This window comes from Mus musculus, chromosome 9 (assembly GCF_000001635.26).
Source record: "Mus musculus strain C57BL/6J chromosome 9, GRCm38.p6 C57BL/6J".
Taxonomy (NCBI): domain Eukaryota; kingdom Metazoa; phylum Chordata; class Mammalia; order Rodentia; family Muridae; genus Mus; species Mus musculus.
The window spans coordinates 78,627,104-78,653,965 of NC_000075.6; the positions used below are offsets into that span (position 1 = coordinate 78,627,104).

The 26,862-nt window shown below is 41.8% G+C and overlaps 1 protein-coding gene across 1 annotated transcript in view; it reads left to right on the forward strand.

Moving 5' to 3' along the window:
* Cd109 (CD109 antigen) overlaps positions 1–26,862 on the forward strand; it is a 100,715-nt gene that overhangs the window by 11,558 nt on the left and 62,295 nt on the right. Inside the window, exons 3-5 of the mRNA NM_153098.3 lie at positions 7,544–7,572; positions 9,346–9,576; positions 14,876–15,001. Coding sequence (NP_694738.1) covers positions 7,544–7,572; positions 9,346–9,576; positions 14,876–15,001 — 386 coding nt within the window. The remainder of the gene's footprint in view (positions 1–7,543; positions 7,573–9,345; positions 9,577–14,875; positions 15,002–26,862) is intronic.

Here is a 26,862-nt window from a genome sequence, read left to right on the forward strand (position 1 = left end):
ACATATTTCTATCTCTTGAGTATTGGTATTAAAGACACCATGGCCAACCTCACAAATAGTTTTTGAATATGTGGAATGGGACTTATATGGCTTGAGATAAGCCATGACTATAAAGTACATACTAGATTTTGAATATTTCTACCCAAAAGGATTAAACTCATAACTTTAAATAAATATGTTTGACAATAGTATTTTGAACATACTGGGTCAAGTAAGATATGTTATTGAATTTAATTTCACTCAAGTATTTTCTTTTTGTTGTTAATACATTGCTTTAGAGCATTGACCACAATACCTGACATATAGTAATATTTCACAGTTAGGTAGCTGTCTTTCTCTTTGCATTTTCTGGGGTTAGATATGGAGGCTCCCACCTCTTTCTGAGCACAAACATGTCCTCTCTCTGATGTTGGCATTCATGGACATTCAACCTTGTTCCTTAAGGAAGGAGGAGGGAGTCTCCCTACAGTGCACCATGCCACAGGGGGATGACAGCCTTCTATTAAAAAGGGTAAAACCACACACATATACACAAAAGCCAGCTGGGCATGGTGGCGTACACCTTTAATCCCAGCACTTGGGAGGCAGAGGCAGGTGGATTTCTGAGTTCGAGGCCAGCCTGGTCTACAGAGTGAGTTCCAGGACAGCCAGGGCTATACAGAGAAACCCTGTCTTGAAAAACAAAACAAAACAAAACAAAACAAAACAAACAAAAAAACCCCAAAAGGTAAATGTAGGCTTTGCTGTAGACTTCTGTCTTTATTGCTGTTACTGAACACTGCCTTATAGCTTTAAAGCAGCCATAGAGAAACGGGTGAGCAACTTGAAAGTCTGTACGCCGTTGACTAACAGTGAAAGATTGTTCTCTCTGACCCATCTGTTTAAAAATGAAAAACCATTTTTAGTTCATGAACTTATACAAAAGTGTGGGCCAAGTCTGGTCTGCAGGCTGTGGATGGCCTGCTTGCCTCAGTAAGTACTCTGTAAGTCAGGAACCTGCCTGACTCTTGCTTCCATTTGTATTGAACCTTAGTTTAAATTTATCTTACTTTAGTGGGTTTCTGTTTGATCTTATCTCACTGGGTTATATACATGGAACATGTATGAATGTCGTAGTTACTGAAATATTTATAAGCAAGGGGAAACAGGAGAGGAAAAATAACCAAGAGTGTCTAAGAGTCCAAAGGAGGGTTTAAAAGAGAGTATAAAATACTTACACATTCTGTATTGACTCAATTTGTTTATTTGCTTTGTTTTTGTTGCCAAAACTACATTAAACTGTCAAAGAGAAACACTGTACTTTAAAGTTCTATGTCCCACAGATTTGTGGTGGAAAGTGCTCATCTTTTTGTAGTTCATTGGGAGATAAAATACTTTTCTGCATAATGAGAGGATATTTAATAAACTGGTAAAGAGGTAAGAAGTTTAACATAAGTTTAATTTTGCACATGACTGCATAGCAAAGAACTGCCAAAGATATTAAGCCTCAGCCTCAAATATTAAGTTGGGCAGATCACAGTGGAAAATTTTTTTTTTTTTTAATAGAGAGATATTTGGACCTAGTTTTATTACCAAATGTCCTCTAGTCTTTCTGGTCACCGATTCTCCAGGGCTACTTGGTGAGGACAGATGTCAGGTGAGGCAGCAGATGTGTGTTTTAAATATTGAGGAGAGGTTCGTTCCTCTGTATGCTCATTACACAACCTAAAACCAGCCTTGACTCTATTTGTAAATCAAAAGACCAGTTTTCCCACCTGTGCCAAGTGTGAAGTCTACAAACAAGGCTTCTTTTGAGTTACTGCCTGCTGAGGGGCAGAGGCAGCAGTCCTGAAGGCTCTGAGAAGTGATCGGAGGCCACAGTTGCCTGGAACAACGGGCTGGGCTGTAAGAACTTTACAAAGGGGCGTGCATCCTCAGTGATTGAGAGAGTGGGAGCCACCTTTCAGGAGACAGCCATTTCCCATGTCTGAGTGGATCCTGGCCAAAAAAAAATGTTCCCAAAGGTTTGCAAATATTATCTGCTTAGCTCTCACCCTAGCAACAGCAGGGAAAGGGGTTATTATTTGTCTTCTATACTGCTTCCCTCCCCACCCTCTACCCCACACTTTTATGACTTGGTGACCCAAGTTATTGTAAAATCTTTAGACTTTCAAATAAGTCCTGTACTAGGACTTAATGAGTGCCTAGGACATTCTAAGATATACTTTTAAATTTACAGAGACGACAGCAGCAATAGCAATAAGCAATGTTACACATTTAAAGTTGACCTTTTAATAAGGATTCAAGAGATTAGTGGCAGGCCTCAACTGTTCAATCTACACACGATCTGAGATGCAGGATCCAGCGGGAGTTAGGAAGGCTGAGACATCTCTGCTCCTGTAGGCTCCCTCCTGTCTCTGCATCTTTCTTGGTTCTGCATCTTTCCTGGTTCTGTGACGGATGTCATCATAGGTCTGTAGTGGGACCCAGGCACGCAACTCCTCCAGCTTTGATCTCCTGAGAAACCCTTCAAAGTTCTGAGCTGACTAAAAGCTACACCCAAAACAAACAAAACAAAGCAAGACAAAACAAATCGAGCGTTAATGTGAAATGAGATTTCTAGTGAGCCTGTTTGGAATGGCCAGCATGCTTGCTCTCCAGTTTAGTCAGGGTAAGAGATTCATTTATCGCAGGCTCCCAACGGATTTCCTCTTTCTCCTTGCCTGATGTCACGTGGGTAGCGATCAGTACTCACATTTCTATCTCTCCTCAGACTTTGTAAATCTGATGTCCGTGGGAGGCAGCCCGTGTGTGTGAAATCAGGGTCAAAAAGGAAGCACAGGGTTTCTGCCATCCCCCGGGCTGACAAAATAGCTAACCCTGTAGATTTATCCAGAAGCGATGAAAACTAGGTACCTCTCAGGAACCAGCTGGTTTGCTGGGGCACGATTCTCGGCACTTCAGCCTTTTATACTTGATTATGGTGTGGGACATCGTGGTGCCTGTTGTTTTGTATCACCCACATCCACTGCAAGGAGAAAGGCTCTTTCATCTAAACTGTAGGGTGTGTCCCAGCTCTCTGATCCTCATTAGCTAGAGATCAGACTTGCGCAGGGTTGCCCCCTCCTGGGGATGGCCTGTTTAGGTACCAGGATCCACACAGATGAGGAAAACAAGGAATCCAAGATGAGATTTAAAACCTCTATGTGTAAAGGAATTAGGGACATTCACAAATTGACAATAGCCAGCGCTGCAAGAGAGGATACTGAGACCGTCCACAGCTGGTCTAATCCAAGAGGCAGGCTGCCTGTTGAGAGTCTTGGGTGATCCAGGGTTCCAGATTCCATTTGTAAAATAAGGATAAAAGAATTATTGGAACATTCGCTCAGAATGTCTCTCTGTCCACGAAGCTCCTACTTGGAACAGAAACTTCTACACTAAACCGAGCTGAAACGGCGAGACCCGTGGTATCGCCGCTGTTAGAATTGGCGCAAACTATAGAAGAAACTCAGAGGCAGACAGTTTCCTTGATTTCAGTTTTGTGAAGATAGTTGGAGTGTAGGTCCATAGAAATATATGTATTGCTTTGATTCATAAAAAATTTTAAAAAAAGGTGTTTTGTCAGATCTTGTTGGCTGTTTTATTGTTTCTAAATAATGTCAGAGCTCCATCCTCCAGGACACCACTGTAAAACAGAAATATAATTCAACAATGTAGATAATAGATCATTCTCTAGTGACAGTATTACAAAAAAGTAAAATGAAATATATAAATTAATTTTGATAGTACACTTTGAGCGGGATTACAGATACAGTGACTACACAAAATCCTTATAAAAACCATTGCTGAATATTTTGCTCTGTTTTGGTCTAAGGAATCAGGTGCCTTTTACAGGTGTCACATGTGTCTGGTGCCCGCTGTGTGGGATGGCCTAGCTTCTGGTGCCTGCTATGTGGGATGGCCTAGCTTCAGAAGTTTGCTGGAGTTTTTTCTTTTGTCATCCCTGTATGCTTGTTTGAGATTTGTTTTTGTATTTGTTATTTTTGAGCTCAGGCTGGCCTCAAACTTGTGATCCTCCTGCCTCAGCCCTCCAAGTACTCGGATGCTGGTGTACTCCACCATGCTGGGGTGAGCTTTGCCAGCTAATTTTGTTTGTTTCCAAGATTTCCCAATTATCTATTGCTGGGAACAAGCCATCCCAAAGTTTAGTAGGTCAACATAAAGTGGTGACCGTTTCTCACTGGTCTCCATTGGCTTGCACGCCCAAGGCTCACGATTCCTGCCTGATCAGTCACAGAGTCCCAGAGCCTCAAGGTTTCATTAATACTATCTGACTGCAGCTTTTCTTCGCTTTCATTCATCATGCATACACACACACACACACACACACACACACACACACACACACACACACATATCGAGTCCAGACTCAACATGCAGGGACACACCCTGTGCACACACACATGAACATGGAGACACAAATATACCATGAAAGAAGTAGTGTGACCAAACAACTTAAACACTTAATAAATAATGGATCATAACCTACCAAACAAAACAAAATATGAGGTCATGCTGATATATACATATTATATACATAGATACATATGTATGTATGTATGTATGTATGTATGTATATATGTATAATCCTACAGCATATAATCATTTCCTCTTTCCCCTCTTCCCTCCAGCCCTTCCCATGAGCCCCTTTGCTCTGTCTCAAATTCATGGATTCTGTGTAATTGTCTTTTACGTTTTATCTCTCTGCCCTTTTATGTCCCCTTAGAGTATTCTTTCTCTGGCCACATCCACGGTTAACTGACCCCTCTGTGGAGTTGTGTATACTAATCTGTTCCTAAATGCTTGTCTGGGAGGACTACTTCCTCATTTCCAAGTGTGTATAGAGAATGTTAGATAGTGTATTTCTGGTTCTCAAAGAAGCCAGTCAACAACTTAAAAAAAAAAAAAAAAACTGTGAAGGAGGTTGAATTTATATATCTTTCAAAGTTTTCCTTTTTTACCAAGTCTAGTTCCTGATACGGTCTTTCAGTTTCACTTAAGTTCAGTACAGAATATAAACATCCCGTGAGAAGTGAACGCTTAGTAAACATAGAGTGTTCCTGTACAACCGTGTTTATACCCAGCTGTGACATCAGCATGTCAGAGTCACCTGCATTCTTCTGTTATTGCAGCACCACACATAAGAGTTGAGGTGGCAACAACCTAAGTGTCCATTAACAGATAAGTGGGTAAGGAAACATAGTGTATATATTCACAGTGGAATACTGTTTGACTCTGAGAAAGGCAACCCTGCCACTTGCAATGAGGGTGAATTTGAGGACATGGTATGATTTCACTATATGTAGTTTTGAAAAGTTGAAGTTTAAGAAAAGGAGACTAAACTGCTGGTTATCCAGCTAGGGGCTTCATGGGAGATGTTGGTCAAAGAATAAAAAAAAGGCTAGTTAGACAAGAGGAATAAATACCAGTGTTCATCATGGCTCCGACTCCTAGTGACATTTTTATGTACTTGAGAATTGCCAATAGGGTAAGAGGTAGTTGCTCTAGCAGCAACTCTGAGTATCTGTGAGGCGGTGCGTCTCAAGTTAGCCACCCCACAGGTTATACACGTGTCAAAACATCATACTGTACATCATAAATTTAAGTTTTCCCCTGTTAAATAAGATAATAAGAAACATAAAAAGGATAACAGTCAGATTAGACCCATCTTACAATCACCGGCTCCCAGCTTGGCTCAGCCCAGCCAGCTCTGGCTTTGGTAGGGTCACAGTGTCCTGCTCTGCTGTGCATTCTCTGTCCTGGCTCTTCCCTCCCCCCCCCCCCCGACCGACTCCTATCCCACCGCACTAGAGATCAGTGCTAACTTCCCAGGCACCCCTTCGAAGTGCTCCCGCCTCTGTCTTCCAACATCCAATCAACTCTCTTCACGTTTTCCACATTTTGTTCAGTGTCCTATTATGTCAGACTCCCTCTCTTTGCAGGAGTGCTTATAAGTAGCTGCTCCATGCTGGCTGGTAATCAGTGATGGGGAATTGCCTGGGGATCCTGCAAACCTATTTCCTGTCCCTTGACTTCACTGGAAGACAGCTGTTTAAAATGGATGTGTACACATCTGGGAATATACACGATTGTTTCATAATGTGAAGTTAGAAAATATACTAATTTTCACTTATTTTATTTTTGAGGCAGGTTTTTGATATGCAGCCCAGGCTGGTGTTGGATGCATGGTGTAGTCCAGGCTAGACCCAGACTCAAGATGATCTTCCCACTTTAGCCTCCCAGATGCTCCCAGGTGTGAGCCATCACTCAGCTACTTCTATTTTTTTTTTTTTGAGCATGATTAAGCAATTCAGGCTCTTGATATTTAATATCTTGAATGAGGAAGTATACATATCCCACTTTAAAAATGTAGATTGATATTGGTGATATATGTCACAAGCTTTACTGATGGTATGTTTCCTCATAAACAACTGGGGAATGTTGCTATAGAGACAAGCTGACATCCTGGTAGACACCTCTCTAAGCTTTCTGGTACTCTGATGACCTTCAAGTGCTTCTTGTGTGTCTGTATATTACAGGTAACAACAGCCTCCCCACAAAACACTGTGTATGTTTGGAACAATGATCAGCACTTTCCTTTTATGGATGAAACTAGTGAGCTGTAGAAACAGGTCCAAGGACAGGCAGGGCAGGAGAAGAGCAAATTCATGACAGAACCCTGTGTGTGGTGTGAGTTCAGAGCCTGTTGTTAATTCTTACTCTGTACTGGGCCATCTTGTATTTCCCTGCTCTCACATGGTAGACTCAATATGTCTTCATCTGAGAGAGACACTGTGGCTCCTTCAATAGATAGTTCTTCAATAAAGGGTCTACTTTCACATGTGATGGGAATGTTGGATAAGGTCTTTGGCAATTTTAACTCGAAACTCTTTTTCCTTGAAGTAAATGGGTTTGATGAAAAATTGGCATGCGTTGAACCATCGGTCCTATTTTTAGAAAGTGCACATGAGAAATAGTCTGGACCAGCCTGACCCTTGTGAATCACTGCTGAGGCCTGGCTCACCCTGGCATGACTAATGCCTCCCTTTATCATGAGTGTCTGAGAGCATGAAGAGTGAACCACATGGGGGACAGATCTCAGGGCAGAGCACAAGCCAGATACCATGTAGCCCTGGGTGCAATCTCCTGTACTACAACCCCCAAGAGAAATGGAACAATAACAACATCCCCTCCCTGAGCTCCAATCCCCAGATTCTCTGGTCCTCTTTGAAGCCTCCCTCAAACCCTGGAACCTTAACAGCGGCAAGAGCAGCTCTGGTGAGAATAGAACTGGGGACCGGTAGAACTTGCTGGAATTTCATCCCTGGTTGATCACCTTTCAATTTTGAGCTTCTCCATAAGGATGGTCTACAAGTTCTTGGTTATTTGGGGGAATGAATAAAGCTATTTTGGTTTGGCCAAGGAAGTTGATGGTTCTATCCATAGCGAAAGAAATTCTTGTTAAATCTTGACAAATACCTTTCCTTTCTTGTTGTCCTTTTAGGCCATTTCAAGACTCTCGTTCTTCCGGCAGTAAGTATTCATTTAAATTATTTGGCTTCAATAAAGAAATAAATGCCAAAAATTGGCTTCAGAAATACATTGCAAGCTGGGTGTAGTGCTGTACATCTTTAATCTTAACACTTGGGGTGAAGGGAGGGCAGAGGAAGACAGATCTCTGAGTTCCAAGCCAGCCAGGGCTACATAGAGAAACCCTGTTTCCAAAAACCAAAAAAACTAACCAAAAAACCAAACCAACTCTCCCCGCCCCCCGAAAATCTCAAAACAACAACAACGAAAGAAATATATTATAACGATGACATACCTTTTTACTGGCTCTTAATTACATCACTTGTAAGTTTTACTTGAGTTTACTGTACTTTTTAAGAGCAACCTTAACTTTAGAGAGATTGGCTATTATGTTCTTGAAACTCCTTGCAGGGAGTTTTCTTCAATTAACTGGACCATTAGATCACTTTATTGTGTTTGGCCCTATTCCTGCATTAATACTTTTCTTTCTTTTCTTTGTTTCTTTTTAAAGACGAGGTCTCACTATGTAGCCAAGTATCTCCGGCTGGCCATGAATGTATAGAGATTTCCCCGCTTCTGTCTCTTTAGTGCTGGATTAAAGCCATGCACTGCCAACCACACCCGGTGACTTTTAAATTAACGTTTTAAAACGACACATACTAGTTTTCACGTTAAACGTTAACATGTGTTTCATTTTTTTTGTTTTAAATGTATTTCATGTTTTTTTTCATACCTGCATGTACTCTATTTTGATCGTTAGCCTTTCATTACCCTCTCTTGTCCCCTCCTATCCCTGCTGACCCCTTTCCTGTTCTCAACTCGTTTTCCCTTTATTTCCAGGCCTTATTTTGGTATCCCAGTGCAGACTCTAGTTTTTGAAGCGAGATAGATCAGAGACTTTCTGGACATATTTAAAATCACCACATCATGTTTCTTCTAGAGTGATATAGCACGTGCTAGGTTTAGACCTGGGCTGGCAGCCTGGAGTGCTGTCCCTAACTCTCTAAACCTAGTTTCTTTGTGAAATGGTTTTAGCAGAAGAATCCAGTCAAGGGTGGGTGTGGAATTGGGCTGAGGGATTATCTTGAGGTCAAATGACAGAGAACATGTGAACTGCTCAATGTGGTTTGTGGTCTGTTCGTACCACATGGTCGTATTCTGTTGTTATTAATAGTATTAAAAATGGCGGCATGGCCACCAATCGCATGCTGAACAGGGTATAGGAAAAGAAAGCATCACAGATGAGTGTTTGAGAGAATATAGCAAGGAAACAAACACTGGTGTTTCACAGGCTGATTGCCTCAAACAGTGAAAGCGTGGGAAAGCTCACGGGATAAGGGTTGGGGGCGGGGTGGGGGAGGGGGTGGGATGAGATTTCCAAGCTTAACAGCTGTGAGAACAAACCTGCAGTAGAAAAGGAAATGGTGGTGGTGGTGGTGCAACATTTGAAATGTAAATAAATGAAATAATTAAAAAAAGAAAAGGAAAAATTAAAAAAAAAAGTGACGTAACTCCTGCTGAGAGAGACAGGTATGGAGCGAGCGTCCCTCATTCCAGAATCTCTCTGATCTAATTGAAGAGCAGAGTACAGGATTTTAAAGGCAATAAAGCAAAGTATTCAGCTTTGATACCTACAAAGGATACGTTTTTCCCAACACTACAGTTCTTTTTGATAATACTATGGGTTTAATTGTTTTATTCTAACTTGTAATTGAAACTTTTTTTTTAAAAGGTGAAATGGTGAGACTTTGATATGTCTGATCTTTCCCCATCCAGCTACCTCTGAGCAGTGCAGATAAGATTTATGAGCTACACATAAACGGACAATCAGAGAATGAGATCGTATTCTCCAACAGGACACGTTTAACATTTGAGAGCAAGAGTATATCTGTCCTCATTCAGACAGACAAGGCATTCTACAAGCCGAAGCAGGAAGTGAAGTTTCGGGTGCTCACACTCTGCTCAGATCTCAAGCCTTATAGGACATCCGTGGACATTTTCATTAAGGTGAGTGGCAGGCTGACGTGAAGGGGGGACTTCAAGCCATCCCTCTAAGGCTGCCTTGAGGGTTCTGCTCATAGTCGTGACACAGTGACACAGAGTTTCACCTCTCAACACGGCGATCCTTTGGAGGGAGGTGATGGAACCTCAGAGTTCAGGCAATGGAGTCTGCCAGTTCATGTCTAATCCTGGCTGCATCACTATGACCTATCCACTCACGAGTTTGCTTACTGGACTTTTGTTATCCAGACACTGAGAACAGATTAAGTCCCTGTTCATGTTGAATTTAGTTTTCAATGGGTGGCAAAAAGACAGATGATTAATGTACAGACAGACAGACATACACGTGAGGGGGTAGATATTGCACGTGCGTGATAATGTGTGATCAGGAGAACCAGAGAACCAGAGATGGGACAGAGAGCATGAGTTTATGGTTAGCACTTTCCAGAGAGTTGCCAGAGAAGAGCGGTGTGAGCAGAGACCTGAATGAAATACAAGGGTGGACAGATAAGAACAGAGAGGTCACTACATATGAGTGCCCGAAGGGCACTGAGCATAGGGAGTGAAGAGATACTTGTTAAGAGGTGATGTTAGATACAGCTGCTGGGTTGAAGCATTGAGCTCATATTAGATCTTGTTAGGGATTAGGGATGTTAGATGGCCTGGACTTTACAAAGTATATATGACTATATATGAGAATGTATACTTGCCACATTTGACTTCTGGGAAGGATGCAGAGAGACCTTCCTCTGTTAGGTCTGATATAAAGGGGTCCATCTGGCCTGGCCAACGTGTAGTGCTCCTGCCTGGGGAAGGTTGTTCACACTGAAGTTCAATGCTTAGGAACAGCGAGCAGGGGTGGTCATAAATCCCCCTTGATGCTGAGCTGTAAGGTCAGGACATGCACTCACATCTAGCCACACTCCTTACCGCAGAGGCCAGGTAGGAGGCTGTGGATGTCTGCTTTGTTGTTCTCCAGCCGAAAATAGTGATTTGGGACAGGACATCTAATTTAGCCTGCATGCCGACTTGCCGATAATGGCTGAGATGCCGATACTCGAAGATATCATCCTTAGGGTCAGATATTTATCATGGCGGCATTATTGAGGGGTGTTCTGTGTGTCTGTGAGGAGCATTGTCTATTATATGCCCATCTTTTCTTCTGTCTTAGTAACTCACCTCAGGAAGGACAGTGACTTTAGAGGTCTTCCAGCAGTGGAGAAAGCAAGCCCTATCTTGCCCTGCATTCTCTCCTATAGCCAGTTTAGCATTACAGTGTAGAAGTAAGTGGCTTTGACATTGCGGTGGCAGCTGCCACAGCTGGCTTCTGCTTCAAAAATTTGCTCTGGTTACAGGCAAATAACCTTGTGTGGATATGGCTATTTCTGACTTGGAGGGTATATTCTGTTTGAGTACAGGTGACTGTGTGTGGATACAGCTATTTATGGCTTACAGGGTATGCCCTGTGACTGCACACTGGTGCTCTGGCCCTCTAGCTCCAAGAACAACGTTGTAATGTGGAAGTGTCAGTTTATCCTTCTTTTGCTTAAAGGGCCATGACACCATCTAGGAGAAAACTCAGCACCATAACATATCAGCAGCATTTTTGTGTTCCTTCTCTCGTAGGCAACACCTAGAATTACTGTATTAGTGTTTCTTAAAGCTTTGCTTACTGGACAGAAGAACCCCAGCCTTTAATTGATTTTACTTCCTTAGCCACAAGACAGCATGTGTTTATAGCTATTTGTATTTCTTCCTGAGCCCTTTCGCTGCACAACTCTCCCTTGCATCACACTGTGGCAGGTACAACAGAGCCAACTGCTGGTCACAGTGCACAAACCAGGAATTTGCCCAGGAGACACTCATCTGCTTACTCTTGACCTGCCTTACATCACTGATTTGAAGTCTCTGGCTGCCACTACTCAGTTCTCAGAACCATATTTACCTACAGCTGTCTCCTTTTCTAATACTCCTTCTCCAGGATAATTTTTTTTTTCTGGCCTCTAATAACTGGGTGGGCTCAGTATGTTTAGTCAAAGGGTAGAGAATAAGAGAAAGTGTGTGATCCTTGGTCTCAAGAGTTCATAGTGTAGCTGGAAACAGATTTTTGTAAAATAAAATGTGTAAAGAAAGATTTTCACTGCATTTTACAGTGAATCGTACTCAAGAAGAGTAAACCCCAGACATGCCAGAGGCCATTCACAAAGAGCTCCCTGTGCAGCAGGGAGCTGAGCTTATTTTACTAGTGGATGAGAGAGGGAGGGACAGTCCCTGTAGCAGAGGCCCAGCGGTGTAGAGTTCTGTGGTGAACTGCAAAGAATGTTTATGCTGGGAAGAAGAACCTAGAAGTAGAGATCCTGCAAGTGTGTGGCCCTCAGTCTGTGGATACCAGGAAGCCATTGTCACCTAGGGGCCTGCTGTGATTATAACTGACTCTCTTTACTGTTAGCCTGGGTCAAGCTTTTCAACCCCATGTGCGTTCTCAGATCAACTGTTCGGGATGACAGGGTGAGCATCAAGCAAGAGTGGAAGGAGGGATCAGTGGCTTTGTTAGAGTCGGGTCTGGTGGATTTGTGAGGGGGGAGGGACCAGTGTCATCGTTAGAGTCAGGTCTGGTGGATTTGTGAGGGGGGAGGGACCAGTGTCATCGTTAGAGTCAGGTCTGGTGGATTTGTGAGGTTGGAGAGGAGGCAAAGTAGACAAAGGGCTGGACAGCATTGCCAGGAATGGGACAGTGAGAAATGAATACTTTGCATGGATACTGTAGGAAGCCACTTTGTCTGTGAGGTTGTGGGGAGATGAGAACATTCCTCATGGACCCCTAACTAAATAGTTCTCTGATATACTTTGGCTGAGCAGAGAGTTGACATGAGTTTGAAGTTTGAGTCCCATCATGTGTTGTTGCTATAATAGGGAGCCACGCCAGTCAATGACAGCTGAGTGTTTACTAACGCCTCCAACAGGCAGCTTTCTCAACAGTAGGGAAAGGACAATTCTACCTCTTCTTTCTGTCCCTGCATAGTACCATTTCTGTTTTCATATCACACATGCACATACACACACATACACACATATACACATACACACATGCACACATATACACATGCACACATACACATGCACACATACACACATGCACGCACACATCCACATGCACACATACACACATGCACACATACACACATACACATGCACACATACACATGCACACATACACACATACACATGCACACATATACACATGCACACATACACACATACACATGCACACATATACACATGCACACATACACACATACACATGCACACATATACACATGCACACATACACACATACACATGCACACATATACACATGCACACACATGTACACATACACATACACACATGCACACATACATACATGTGCACATATGCACACACATGTACACACATACACACACATGCACACACACATACACATACACACACACACTCCCTTTATATTAAAATGTAGATTCCATATATGAGAGAAAATATAGCATTTGTCTTTCTGAGTCTGACTTATTTACTGAAGGAGAATTATAATGTTTAGAGGTAAGCTGGAGTACCTAGCCCAGTGGGCCTTTAATGAATGAGGATTTTATCTCAACAGTGAGAATTCATTTCTCTCTCTCTCTCTTCCTCCTTTCCTTCCTTCCTTCCTTCCTTCCTTCCTTCCTTCCTTCCTTCCTTCCTTCCTTCCTCCTTTTTAATACACACAAAGTTGTGCTTTTATGATTTTCATACATGTACATCACTGTATTTTATTAATAGTCACCCTCTATCACCTGGTTTTCTTTCCAATAGAGGCTTTCATGTTATATGTAAGCGACATGAATATATATTTGCATATAATGATGGCCAAGTGGTGCTCATTCTTTTCCTCTCATTTCTATGTGTTCTTTCTCCTTTTGCATAGTCCATTTCTACTTTCATCTCTCTCTGTCTCTCTGTCTTCTGTCTCTGTCTGCCCCTCTCCTCTCTCTCTCTCTCTTTCTCTCTCTCTCTCTCTCTGTCTCTCTCTCTCTCTCTCTCTCTCTCTCTCTCTCACACACACACACACACACACACACACACACACACACACAGATACTTCCTCTATTGAAATATAGGTTCCATTTATGAATGAGGTATTTGCCTTTGTGAGTCTGGCTTATTTCACTTAACACACTGTCTTCAGTTGTATCCACTTTTCCTGCAAATGGCAGAACTTCATTCTTTTTCTAAAAAATTAAATTAATCTTTTTTATTTATTCACTTTACATTCCTCTCACTTCCCCCTTCCAGTCCTCTCCTCCCACAGTCCTCCTCTGAGAGGCTCCACCCAGCAGCTGTTGCAGACCTTCATTCTTTATTGTGCAGATATACCATTCTTTATTTATCCAATTCTCTGTTGGTGGCCATTTTAGGCTGGCTTGGCATCTTGGCTAGTGTGACTAATTCTGAATAAACATGGATGTGCATGTATGTTGACTTAGGTCCTTTCAAATGTATGTTGAGTGTCAGGGTCAGATCAGGTGGTGACCCTAGCTTAGTTTCTTGAGGCCCCTGTATTTTGATTTTCATGTGTGTGCACTACTTTGTATTTTAGTGGCGGTTTCTTTAAGCCACTCATGCGAATTTGCTGGCGTGCATGCTGTATGTCCTCTGTAGGGGGAGCTATGGCGTCAGGAATGAAAAGGTGGATCAGAGTCAGCTTGGCTTCAGGCGAAGTAAGAGGAAAGGAAGAAACCTTGATTTGTCTTCCTTAGTGCCATAGATATGTCATTTCCCGAAAACTTTCTGTAGGGTTGCTTTTCTCATTGCCATGACAACATACCTTTCAGAAGCATCTTAAGGAAGGGGTGGTTTTGGTTTGTGGTTTCAGGGTGCAGTCTACCATGGAAGGGATGGTGGCAGTGAGAGCAGCTCTTGCCTGGTGGCAGGTGTGTGAGGCAGCTGGTCACACTACATCCATGTTCAGGAAGCAGAGGGAGATGAGCTCTGCCTGTCTCCTGGCTTCTCTTCTCCTTTCCCTTTTACTCAGTCTGGGCTGCTAGCTAAAGTTCGCTGGAAGCACCTTCACCGACCCACCCAGGTCTATGTCTCCTGGGTGATTCTAAACTCTAATCCAGGTGACAATAGTGCTTAACCATTACATCATCTTAGTGCCATATTTTGGGGGAAAGTTCTAGATGTGTCTGGGGTGGTGGGTCTGACAGTACTCTCAGGCATCATTCCTAAGTAGCACACACGTGCCCCTGGGCAGCCTTCCACAGCTAACACACACTTGTTTCTGTTGCAGGATCCGAAGTCTAATGTGATCCAACAGTGGTTTTCTCAGAAAGGTGATCTTGGAGTCGTTTCCAAAACTTTTCAACTATCCTCTAATCCAATATTTGGTGACTGGTCCATTCAGGTTCAAGTGAATGTAAGTATAAATGTATCTTTGGGGGAGAATGTAAAAATGGTTTAAATTGTTCATATGGTAAAGTTTCTCCTAAGCCATTCTATAGACAGAAATAAATTACTATGAATATCTAGACAATTTAGTGACTTATTGTTAATTTGCTATATTTTACAACAGGGCTTCCATTACAGTCATTATCTTTTTCTATCATAGAGTGTTTGGAGGTTTAGACATTTTGGCATTTTGTTCTAAAGCTGATTAAATATTTATTTATTAATTGTGTGCATTGATGCTTTTTAGACTGAGCACTTAACACAAATTTATTCGTTTGGCACATTTGATGTTTCAGAATAAGGATTAAAATGGGATTGGACAAACCTGCTTTGATCTCGTTGTAAGAAACAGAGGCTTTAAAGAGTCACATTGACCCCTGCTCTTCTGGCCTTGTCCCTCAAGGTTCCCCTTGTATTCGCTTCCCTCACACGCAGGTCCGTGACCCGGCAGGGTAGGAGCAGTGCAGTGCCCTCTGTTGTGTCTGCCTCAGCTCCCCGTGGGCGCACTACTTTCTTCTCAGTTAGTTATTCTATTGTTGCGGTAAAGCAACATGATCATAAGCACTTTGCAGAGGAAATGGCTTATGTCATTTCCACATCATAGTCTGTCACTGAAAGAAATCAGGACAGGAACTCAAACAGGGCAGGAACCTGGAGGCGGGAGCTGATGAAGAGGCCTCGGAGGAGTGCTGCTTACTGGCTTGCTCTCGCCATAGCTTGCTCAGCCTGCTTCCTTACAGCACCCAGGACTACAAATTGCCAACCCTAGCCGGCATCAATCGCCAACAGCTCCCTTGCTAGTGTTACACTTTATAAGTTCCTTGCTCATCTGTGATGGGATTTTGGTTGGCTTGATCTTGTGCAGGCATTCCTCATGTATTTACATCCACCGTGAGTTTATGTGTGCAGCAACTCTGTCGTGGCTGCTACCTCTGGCTCTTAGAATCTTTTTATCCTCAGATGACACAATAGCCTTGAAGGCGAGAAGGTGTGATGTAGATGCTAGTCACTTCACAATCTTTTAATTTCTGCATATCGACAAGCCGTGGGCTTTGTGTTAGTATCTACAAGAAGCTTCACTAACAAGGGTTGAGAGATGCATGAATCTATGGTTGAAAGATAAGAACTTAGCGGGCAATTTAATTCTGTCTACTTAGTGAAAGAATAATATAGGTTCTCCTCTAGGGCCTGTGACCTAGACAGCCATGGACCTTTTGCCTAGTTACTTGACATGAGTTCTGTCTTGTGGAGTGGGCCTTAAATCCAAGTAGAAAGTGGTTGGCTGATCAAATATCACTTGTGCACCTTGCCCAAGTGGGCATGTCTTGCCAATTACCTCACTATTGTAGACACAGGGTCACAATTGAGTAAGAGTTGATTATTTTCTTCTCCTAGGAGTATTTATAGAACCTCCCAGATAGCCAGTAGGCACTAACTTTCTAGATTGGTACCAGCTTGATTCCTCCATGTCCTGTAGTTTGAATATGCAGTATCTTCTGTAATAGGGCCGTACCATCAGGTTCTGGAGTGTAACTAGGAATAAGGACAATAGCCTGTAATTTTGGGGGTTATGGGACCCCCCCACCGAACAACTTGAAAAGAACCCCATACTGTCCCTGGGCTTTTTATTTTCTAGTTTCTGAAATCTGGGAGAGGCATTTCCCTACCCTACCCTCCTCCCCCATTATAGGGCAACTCGATTTTAACTCCTTTTATATGATTATATGTATTGATTTTAGGAAACTTAAAGTAGTAGTTTCCTATATGTAGTAGGTTTCTATGTGGCCTTAAAAAAGTCTTTAGTGTTAGTTGTCTCCTCTCCCCATGGCTCAATACTCTCTTCTCTACAACACAGATATTCTTGACTCAAACATGATAAGAAGATCTTTGCAAGCACATAGAATGTGGTTCTTATGACATCTTAGAATTATATAGTTCCATTATTAAGATATTTACAAGGAAACAACCCAGAAGAATAATTTAATTCAGTGTTTGAGTTATTTAAGATATTTAACTTCTTAGATCTTTTTAGTTGGTACTTTTGTTACGTATGTATGTATGTATGTATGTATGTTTTTCAAGACAGGGTTTCTCTAGGTATATGTCCTGGAATTCCCTCTGTAGACCAGGCTTGCCTCAAACTCACAGGGATCTGCCTGTCTCTGCCTTCCAAGTGCTGGGATTATAGGCATGTACCACAACTGCCTGGCTTATTTACTTATTTTTAAGATAGGGTCTCAATATGTCTGCCCCTGTCTCCACGGTACGGGGATCACAGGCATATGCCACCACACATGGCTTGCCCTATTTGAAAGTAGCGTGATGGGTCGATATGTCTTCCACATCTCAATCTTGGGGTGCTTCTCAACAGGCTCCAGTGGAGGGGTCATACCTGGTATAATGGATAAGCTCATTTGTCCGGTCTTTATGATATTAGTCAAAATATTCACAGATGTGATTCATTATTGGCAGAAATTAATCCATCCATTTGCACTTCAAAATAAAGGGGTCCTCACCTTACAGAGGAAGATCATTCATTCACGTGCTGTGACTCAAGTGAGCCTCGAGATTGCTCTGAATGAAATCAGCCTCAAAAGGACAGCTGCTGTGTGCTCTCGTGTAAATGCAATATTTAGGATATAGAAAACCAGTGAAATACAAAGTGGAATGGCAGAGACCAGGGGGTGGAGCGATGAGGAGGTGGAGTTGTTTGGACGGTGTAGTTTCTGTCCTGCAAGGTGAAGGTCCAGGGATTTGTTTCCAACCGTGTAGATGCACTTAGCACGACTGTCCAGTGCTCAGAGATGGCTAGATGGCAAACTCATGTCACTGTAATTAAAACAAGTGAAAAATCAATGTCAACTATGAGATAGGGTGGTCATGGAGTGTGTAATATCTATATTACTTTATATTTTATGATACACAGGTGAGTAATATCTAATTTTTATGTAAACACCAGAGGTGCTTGACATGATGTGTCGGGTGAGATGTATGGGATAGCTCTTGCTTGAAGCAGCCTGTGGGATACGGTGAGGGAACCGACTTAAAGGAAGGAGTCGGTGCTAGGGTCCTACTAGACGCTTACATCTGCTGACTGGCCAGAGGTGCCTTTGCCGATGTTTATATATCTACCAATTTGAGCCTTGATAATTCAGCTGCTCTTACTGAATGTGTAACATGGTTTTAACGAATGTTGGAGGCAGTGTTGCAAACGAGGTTCATACAGGCAGTGAGTAATTCGTAAGGATTAAAGTTAATGTCTGTGAGATCTGTAGCTGAGGGATTTGCTCATTTTCTGGATTTATAGCTTAGTGTGGTAATGACCAAACAAAACATCTAAACCTGAGGATAATAATATTAATTTGGAGAAGATACAGGATACCATGAGAAATGTTGGTTTTTAAGGGTCTCTCAGTGTGATCTCTCAGTATGATGGCTGATATACCATTATGAGAAAATAAACACATTTATATTATGTCATGTAGAAAATGTTTACGAAGGTTAGGGTCTACTCCCAGGAAAGCACAGGTGCAGTATTTATATATGTTCCCATTTGTTCTTCATAGGTAATTTTGTGACATGGGTACAACTATGTCCATTTTGTGACAGGAAGACCACAGCATAGCAAGTTAACTTCTTAGGTATACTTCTGTAGAAAGGAGACCTCTTGCTCAACTTTTAGTTCAGTTCAGAACCAATGGCAGCTTTCTAGTCACTGTATTGCTTTAAGACTGAGGCCATCCATGCTATAGCAAAGAACAGCAATGATAATCTACAAATATATAATGAGTGTGTGTGTATTCCAGCCCCGGGAGCTGGCAACAGTGCTTGCATTAAGTTAGCAGTTATTAGATGTCTTAGTCTAAATGCCGTTTCCCCCTGGAACACTTTTGAAGGTATCATTATCCTTCTGACAAAGACAAACACCAAGTGCTCATTGTTCATGAAATGTCAATATGAAGCATACAACTAAGAAAACAACAACAACAACAACAACAACAAAAAACCCAGAAAAAACAAAAAACAAAACCCCCAAACAGACCTCTTTAACAAAATCGGTGTCCACCAGGGGGCAGTGTAATCAAAGGCATGCTTGAGTGGTGAGCTGAGACCTCACTTCTGGCTTTTGTCTTTGCTTGACTCCTGCTTTGCATTCGGGGCTTTTTTATATTTTATTACCTACTTTTGTTTTAGCAGTGAGTCATGACAATGGATGAGATATACTCATTATTTGAATGCTCCATCATCATATATACTAGTTTTTTTTTTTTGAGTCAGTAACCATTCTCAATATAAACTGGGAAAAATTATTTTTAGAAGAGGAATTAGAAATTTCATTCTATTTGTAGAAAAAAAACCCCTATGGGATGCTTTAAGCACCACAGTGGGAGGACGTGCATTAGCACTGGAGGCTTTATCAGGGGTCTGAGGTGTAGTGACCGTAGGTAACCAGGCAGTGGCATCTTTAGTCACATGTTCCCTCAGGTCAGCAAAGGGATGCTTAGTGAAACACGCTGTGCGCTCCCTGGAATTTATCCAATTCTACCATGTTCATTTAAAGCAGTGGTTCTCAACCTGTGGGGCAAAATCCCCTGAGGATAGGGTGACCTTTTTGCAGGGGTCTCATATCAGATATTCTGCATATTAGATATTTACATTATGGTTCATAAAAGGAAAACTGCAGTTATGAACTAGCAACAAAAATAATTTTATGTTTGCAGGTCACCACAACATGAGACCCTGTAGTATTAAAAGGCTGCAGCATTAGGGAGGCTGAGAACTACTGATTTACAGTGTAAGACAGTCAGTCACTCACTGACTCTTAGACGCTCTAGAATAATCGAGATTGCATTTGGTCATCATGTATTGCTTTCATTTTCAGCATTTTGAAGTAACAAGTGTGCGTGCGTGGTGTGTGTGTGTGTGTGTATGTATGTATGTATGTATGTGTGTGGTATGCATATGGATGCAAGTGTGGAGGTCAGAGCATCTTTTTCTAAAAATTTTTAAAAAGATTTATTTTATGTATGTGAGAACATTATGGCCCTCTTCAGACACACCAGAAGAGGGCATCAGATCCCATTACAGATGGTTGTGAGCCACCATGTGGTTGCTGGGAATTGAACTCAGGACCTCTGGAAGAGCAGTCTTTTTCTATTTTATTTTTAAATAAAATAGAAAAAGATTTAAATTTAAATACTGAGTTTCATCTTAGTTTTTTTTCTTTTTCTTTTTTTTAAAGACAGACTCTATCCCTGAACCTAAAGCCCCCCACCCCCTTTCTGGGATCCGCCTGTCTGCCCTTCTCAGTTATAGATGCATTAGGTGCCTCCACACCCACCCTGCATGTAGGGGAGAGCTGGGCTCCTGTTCTCAGGCTTATGCAGCTGCTAGCATCTTTCAGGGGACGTATCTCTCCAGCCCAAGTGCCTTTGACTGTGGAACATTTCTAGGTCTTCATTCCCATTCCTGTAGTCTCTCACATGCAGTACAGGGTAGCTGTGGGTCTCAGTGAATTTTCTATCCATTCATAGATGGGCCAGTTTTCCACCACTGTTACGTAACAAAAGTTACAAAGCAACAGAGCGCTTTGATCTGTCTCCTCATCTTACGGATGAAGGGATGTGGCCGATGAGGATCACACTGTTTAACAAGGTTGGTGCTCCCAGAGGTCAGAAGAGGGGTTGGAAGATGGTGAGTTGGAATGAGGATGTTGAGAGCTGAACTTGTGCTTTCTGGAAGAACATCCCGTGCTATCACCCACTGAGCCATCTTCCAACCCCTCATTAAAAAAAATTAAACCCCTCATTAAAAAAAAATTAAAACCATGTTTTATGTGTATGGATGTTTTGCCTGCCTCCATGCCTTTGTACCACAAAGGCTCGTGGAGGCCAGAAGAGGGCATTGGAGCCCCTGAAACTGGAGTTACAGATGGCGCTCTTAAGCACTGAGCCATCTCTCCAGCACTATTAGTCTTTTTTTTTTTTTTTTTTTAAAGATTTCATTTAGCTTATTAGGCTTTATGGAAAGATCCAGTAGAAATAGGGACCTAAGTTGAAGATGTAGCAGAAGTCAGAGGTTAGGGATGCTGTAAATCTTGTGAGGGAACAGAAAAGAGATGCTAGGTATAGGGAAGTCTGTACTGTTAGACATCAAGAATGGAAGAACATAAAGCCAGGTGTAGTGGCGCATACCTTTAATCCCAGCACTTGGGAGGCAGAGGCAGGCAGATTTCTGAGTTCGAGGCCAGCCTGGTCTACAAAGTGAGTTCCAGGACAGCCAGGGCTACACAGTGAAACCCTGTCTCGAAAAAAAGAAAAAAAAAAAAAAAGAATGGAAGAACGTAAATCGTTAAAAGGAGAGACTGAGTCAAATGATAAACACAACTTTTGATTTTACCTTCTCTCCCGTGGGCATTGCTGTCTCTGTCTACTCAGTGTTCCACAAAGAAAAGCAACCGTCTGCTCTCCCCAGGCATTCCAGCTTGAAGGTTCCTGCTTTCTTGTGCATTTTACACAGTTTGCTCTTAAGTTCTTTTCATAATTCATTTTAGGCAAGTCCACTTGTAGGCACGGCCTCAACTTCCATCCCCATGCCAACGACTCGTTTGTCGCTGAGAGGACCCAGGCCTCCAAGCCCCAGATCGGTACCATCCTTTTGATCTTCTCTCACCACATCTGGATCTTTTCCAGCATTTTCCACTTCGCTGAACTATTTCACCCTCCTGGCAGTTGTGCTAGCTGGTAACCTTGGCATCATCCTTGACATCTTACGCTCACTTACCACCCAAGTCCAGCCTCCACGAGCTCCTGTGGCATTGACTCTTATGGACATGTCAGATGGACCCATTTCTTTTTCTTTTCTTCTCTACATCCCTTGTTAAAGTTGCCATCACAGTTTCAAGAGTCTATTAGTTATCCTCTGTAAATTTCCTTGTTTCTAACTGGCAAACCATTCTCTACACAGCAGTAAATGTAATCTAAACAGTAGCTGGATCTGTTATCCTTCAGCTTAAAGCCTTCTAAACACTTCTCATTGCTCTCAGAGTAAAATTCATGTTTCACCATTGTTTACCCAAGGCCTTGCTTGATCAGATTCTGCTTCTTCACCTCATCTCCAGTCTTCGTCTCTGCAGATCTGACCCACACAGTTTGTTATAGTTGGTAACTGCACGTAAATACAGTTGATAAGCGCCTTTTCACTAGATCATACTCTCATTCTACTTCCATCAAGCGCCCGATATTCATTTTTTGCGGTAGTAGATGAAAGAATGGTCAAAGAAATGGATGGATGAATGGGTCCTTCATGCTTCCACTTGGAGATTCTGATTCAGTAGCTCCTGCTGGGAAATGGACATCTCTCATTTGTTAAGCCCATTGTAGATGACTCTGCATGATCTAGGTTGGAATTCCTAGAGAAAGACATCATAACTACAGATCAGAGTACAGATGTTTGGGCTCTAAACACAGCAAAGAAAGGGCAATATAAATGTTAATAAATATTTTCAGTCACTTGGCAAACCCTTTTATTAACTGTCATGCTTCCAAGTAAGTCAGAATAAACACAGTGACACTTTTTATATGATGATGTTTCCATTGTGATATTTTGTTTATTTATATGCTTTTTAAAAAAACCAATTTTATGGTGAAAATAAAGGAGGAAAAAAGATTGCCTAATAGTTTATAGTCAAGATTCAACCTTACAATAAGGAGTTGAGGTGGCTTTTATGTAACACAGTGACCTGGGTTGGGAGTCATGAGGACCTTAGAGGCCCTAGATTTCATGTATCTAATGTAGAGAGTAGTGGACCAGGAATCACAACGCTCCAGGTTCCCAGGCCTCATGCACAAATGCAGAGAGCACTGGACTGGAAATTGCAGAGATGAGCCTTAGTGATTCAGCTGAGGGACCATGGGAACAACTGACCTGGGGATGCGAGCCAACCAGTTTACTCATTTGTAGACGAATTCATTCAATAGATACCAACAGCATGCTGAATTAGCTACTGTGCTATAAGGACTTCACAGTTCCTTAAAGAAGATGGAGCAAAGCAAATGATTATGCTAAACGGGGAGCAGGATATTGTGGGAGAGAAGAGGCATTCTGAACGGCATGGGGAAGGCTATTGGGAAGAGGCCCCACCCAGATACACCAATCCAGGATGTTTGGGAGGACATAATGAAAGACATGTTCAGCAAGGGGATTTGAGCCTGAGTCTCTCTGTTGAGATTTGGACTAGAGATAATAATTTAGGAATCTTCAGTATAGAAACAACAATAAAGATCCTTAGGACTCGTCTACCATTAAAGAACTTCATATGTTGTTTTTCATGTACTAATTAATGTTTGCTGTGTATGAACTTTAATTCAACAGAGATGATCTCATTCCACATGCTTTTAAAAATTTAAACCTTTAAAAGATCATCTATCTATCTATCTATCTATCTATCTATCTATCTATCTATCTAATCTATTATATAAAATGTCCTGCCAGCATGTAGGCATGTGTATCATGTGCATGTCTGGTGCCCATGGAGGTCAGAAGAGAACATTGGATTCCTTAGAACTGGAGTTAGAGATGATGTGAGCCACCATGTTGGTGCTGGGAATGGAATCCAGGGCCTCTGGAAGAACAACTGCTCTAAACCCTGAGCCATCTCCCCTCCTCCTTATGCTTATTTGTGTTGATCTCAGCATTTACTACTGAGGCCAAACTATTTCAAAGAAGAATTATTTATCAGCAAGTCAGGTAAATGTAGGTAAATTACTGCATCTGAATCCTACTCATAGTGGATTCCCTTGTTAGCAAGCCACCATCCAGCTGATCTGTGTGCCAGATTGCAACAAAACTAAAGACTCTTCATATGGTTGGACATGTTGGCTGAGAGCATCAGAATTTCTGATAAGACAGAAAGCAAAGAAGCATAGGACATTCCCGGAGTCTGGCTTCGTCTGTGCCTTACAGTGTCTAAACTTGTGATGTATATACTTTTTGTTGTTGTGTTGAGACACAGTTTCTCTGTGTAGTCTTCTTTGTTGTCAGGTTGTCCTTGAACTGAGAGATTCACCTGCTTTCTTCCAAGTGCTGGGATTAAAGGCGTGTACCACCATGCCTCGTCATCTCTACTTTTTAAAACAGGGTAGCACTCTGCTGTCTGAGCCTGCAGTTACGTCTTTTTAACACTAGGTAGGACTCTGAGCAGATGTGTGTCAATTCTACTGTGATCTTAGAGTCATATAATATAGGACCTTGGTGGTGGTAGTGGTGGCAATTTTTGAAGACTGCAGTTATCTCTAGTTATACACCACTCCATAAGTAACCCATAATAAACTCGTTTTATCCACCACAATGGTATTGCTTGAGGCACTTTTTGGGATGCTGGTGCTGTTTTAATTTAGGTGCAGATTTTAATTTTATATCTTCCTGGAAAATCAAACTACAGTTACCTTCTTGATTTGGTTTTTGAAGATAACCAACTTTAGTGAATCAGATACATGCAGCTTATAATATTCCCATATATGACATGCAAACATTTGAAGTAGGGAGTACGGATCATTGATAAGGAAATTCTTAAGGCTCATTTAAGTAACACATTTATTTACAATGTTCTTTAAAACATCCAAAGTGTGTGTGTGTGGTATGCATGTGCCCAGAGAAGCCAGAAGAGGGTATCTATCAGATCTGGACCTGGAGTTACAGAAACCAATCTTAAGTCCTTTGGAAGAGCAGCAAATGTCTCTTAAACACTGAGCTATCTCTCCATTCCCTATTTAGTATAACCATTAAGTGATGATATTTAAACCAAATTGTAAACAGCTTTTCTTCAGCATTGGCAATTAAACCCAGATACTGATATGTGCTCCTCAAGGCTTGCTACTGATTTACGTCCCAGACCTAGACAACTATTTTGTCAGCATATAAAGATTTGTTTTGTATTTTGAAGTATCTTTTCTTTCAAGGTTAAGTAATGAGAACCATGTGTGGTGATGGGAAGCTGAGACAGGAGGATTATTATTGGTTTTAGTTGAGCTTTAACCACATAGGCTGATCCAGTCCGTTTTGAGCTATATGTGAGACTGCCTCACATAAAAATGAAATGAAACAAAACAACCAATCCCACCGCCCCAATTAAACCAAGTCAAAACAAAAAACCAACCAACCAGCAAAAACCTTAAAATACACACTTTAGATTAGTTGTTATTTCTAGGAAAGCTACAGTTCTAATGGTGCAGCTCTGTTTGCTAGGACAAATATAGAAGTTTAAGATTTGTGAAATCACTTGGCCATTTTACCGAGGTTTTTGTTGTTTAGAATTTGTAGTTATGACCAAGCCTGCTCAGTCAGTCAACAGGTTCTCCAGTGAAGGAGAGAAGATTAAAGAGAAAAAAGACAATTAGACAACATTGTAGCAGGGCTCAGTCAATTCTGAAACTGAAGGCAGGTTTAATTTTTCCCAGTCTGCTTTTATACCATTTTAGTTACATGCAAGTATTAAGGGCGAGTAGCACAATGAGGAATCAAGCAAGACAATAGTCAAGGAACAAGCAAGACAATAAAGCCCCATGATCACTGTTTGATCAAGATGTTCCAACTGGTAATAAGGACACATGCTCCACTATGTTCATAGCAGCCTTATTTATAATAGCCAGAAGCTGGAAAGAACCCAAATGCCCCTCAACAGAGAAATGGATACAGAAAATGTGGTACATTTACACAATGGAGTACTACTCAGCTATTAAAAAGAATGAATTTATGAAATTCCTAGGCAAATGGATGGACCTGGAGGATATCATCCTGAGTGAGGTAACCCAATCACAAAAGAACTCACATGATATGTACTCACTGATAAGTGGATATTAGCCCAGAAACTTAGAATACCCAAGATACAATTTGCAAAACACATGAAACTCAAGAAGAATGAAGACCAAAGTGTGGTCACTTAGCCCCTTCTTAGAATTGGGAACAAAACACCCATGGAAGGAGTTACAGAGACAAAGTTTGGAGCTGAGATGAAAGGATGGACCATTTAGAGACTGCCATATCCGGTGATCCATCCCATAATCAGCCTCCAAACGCAGACACCATTGCATACGCCAGCAAGATTCTGCTGAAAGGACCCTGATATAGCTGTCTCTTTTGAGGCTATGCCTGTGCCTGGCAAACACAGAAGTGGATGCTCACAGTCAGCTATTGGATGAAACACAGGGCCCCCAATGGAGGAGCTAGAGAAAGTAGCCAAGGAGCTAAATGGGTCTGCAACCCTATAGGTGGAACAACAATATGAACTAACCAGTACCTCCAGAGCTAGTGTCTCTAGCTGTATATGTATCAGAAGATGGTATGGTTGGCCATCATTGGAAAGAGAGGCCCCTAGGTCTTGCAAACTTTATATGCTTCAGTACGGGGGAATGCCAGGGCCAAGAAGTGGGAGTGGGTGGGTAGGGGAGTGGGGGGGGGTTCTGGGGGATTTTGGGGATAGCATTTGAAATGTAAATGAAGAAAATACCTAATTAAAAAGGCAGATAATAAAGTTCTTTTGCATTAGAATTTTAAAAAATTAAAAAAAAAAGATATCTGAGCCTACTTCTTTGTTCTACCTTAAAATTAGATTCTTACTTCCTTGTCCTTGGCCAATGTCAGGTCCCTGCCTGAACTTACTTCTTCGTCATGCCCTAATGTCACATTCCTGCCTTGGCTTACTTCTTTGTTGTGGCCTAAGGTCAGATTCCTGCCTGGTGGCACCCCAAAAGGCTATCCACATAGTTAGAATTGTAAGTTAGAAAATGACAAATGAGAAAACCTATTTTCTTGTGAGTCTTGGAAAAGGGA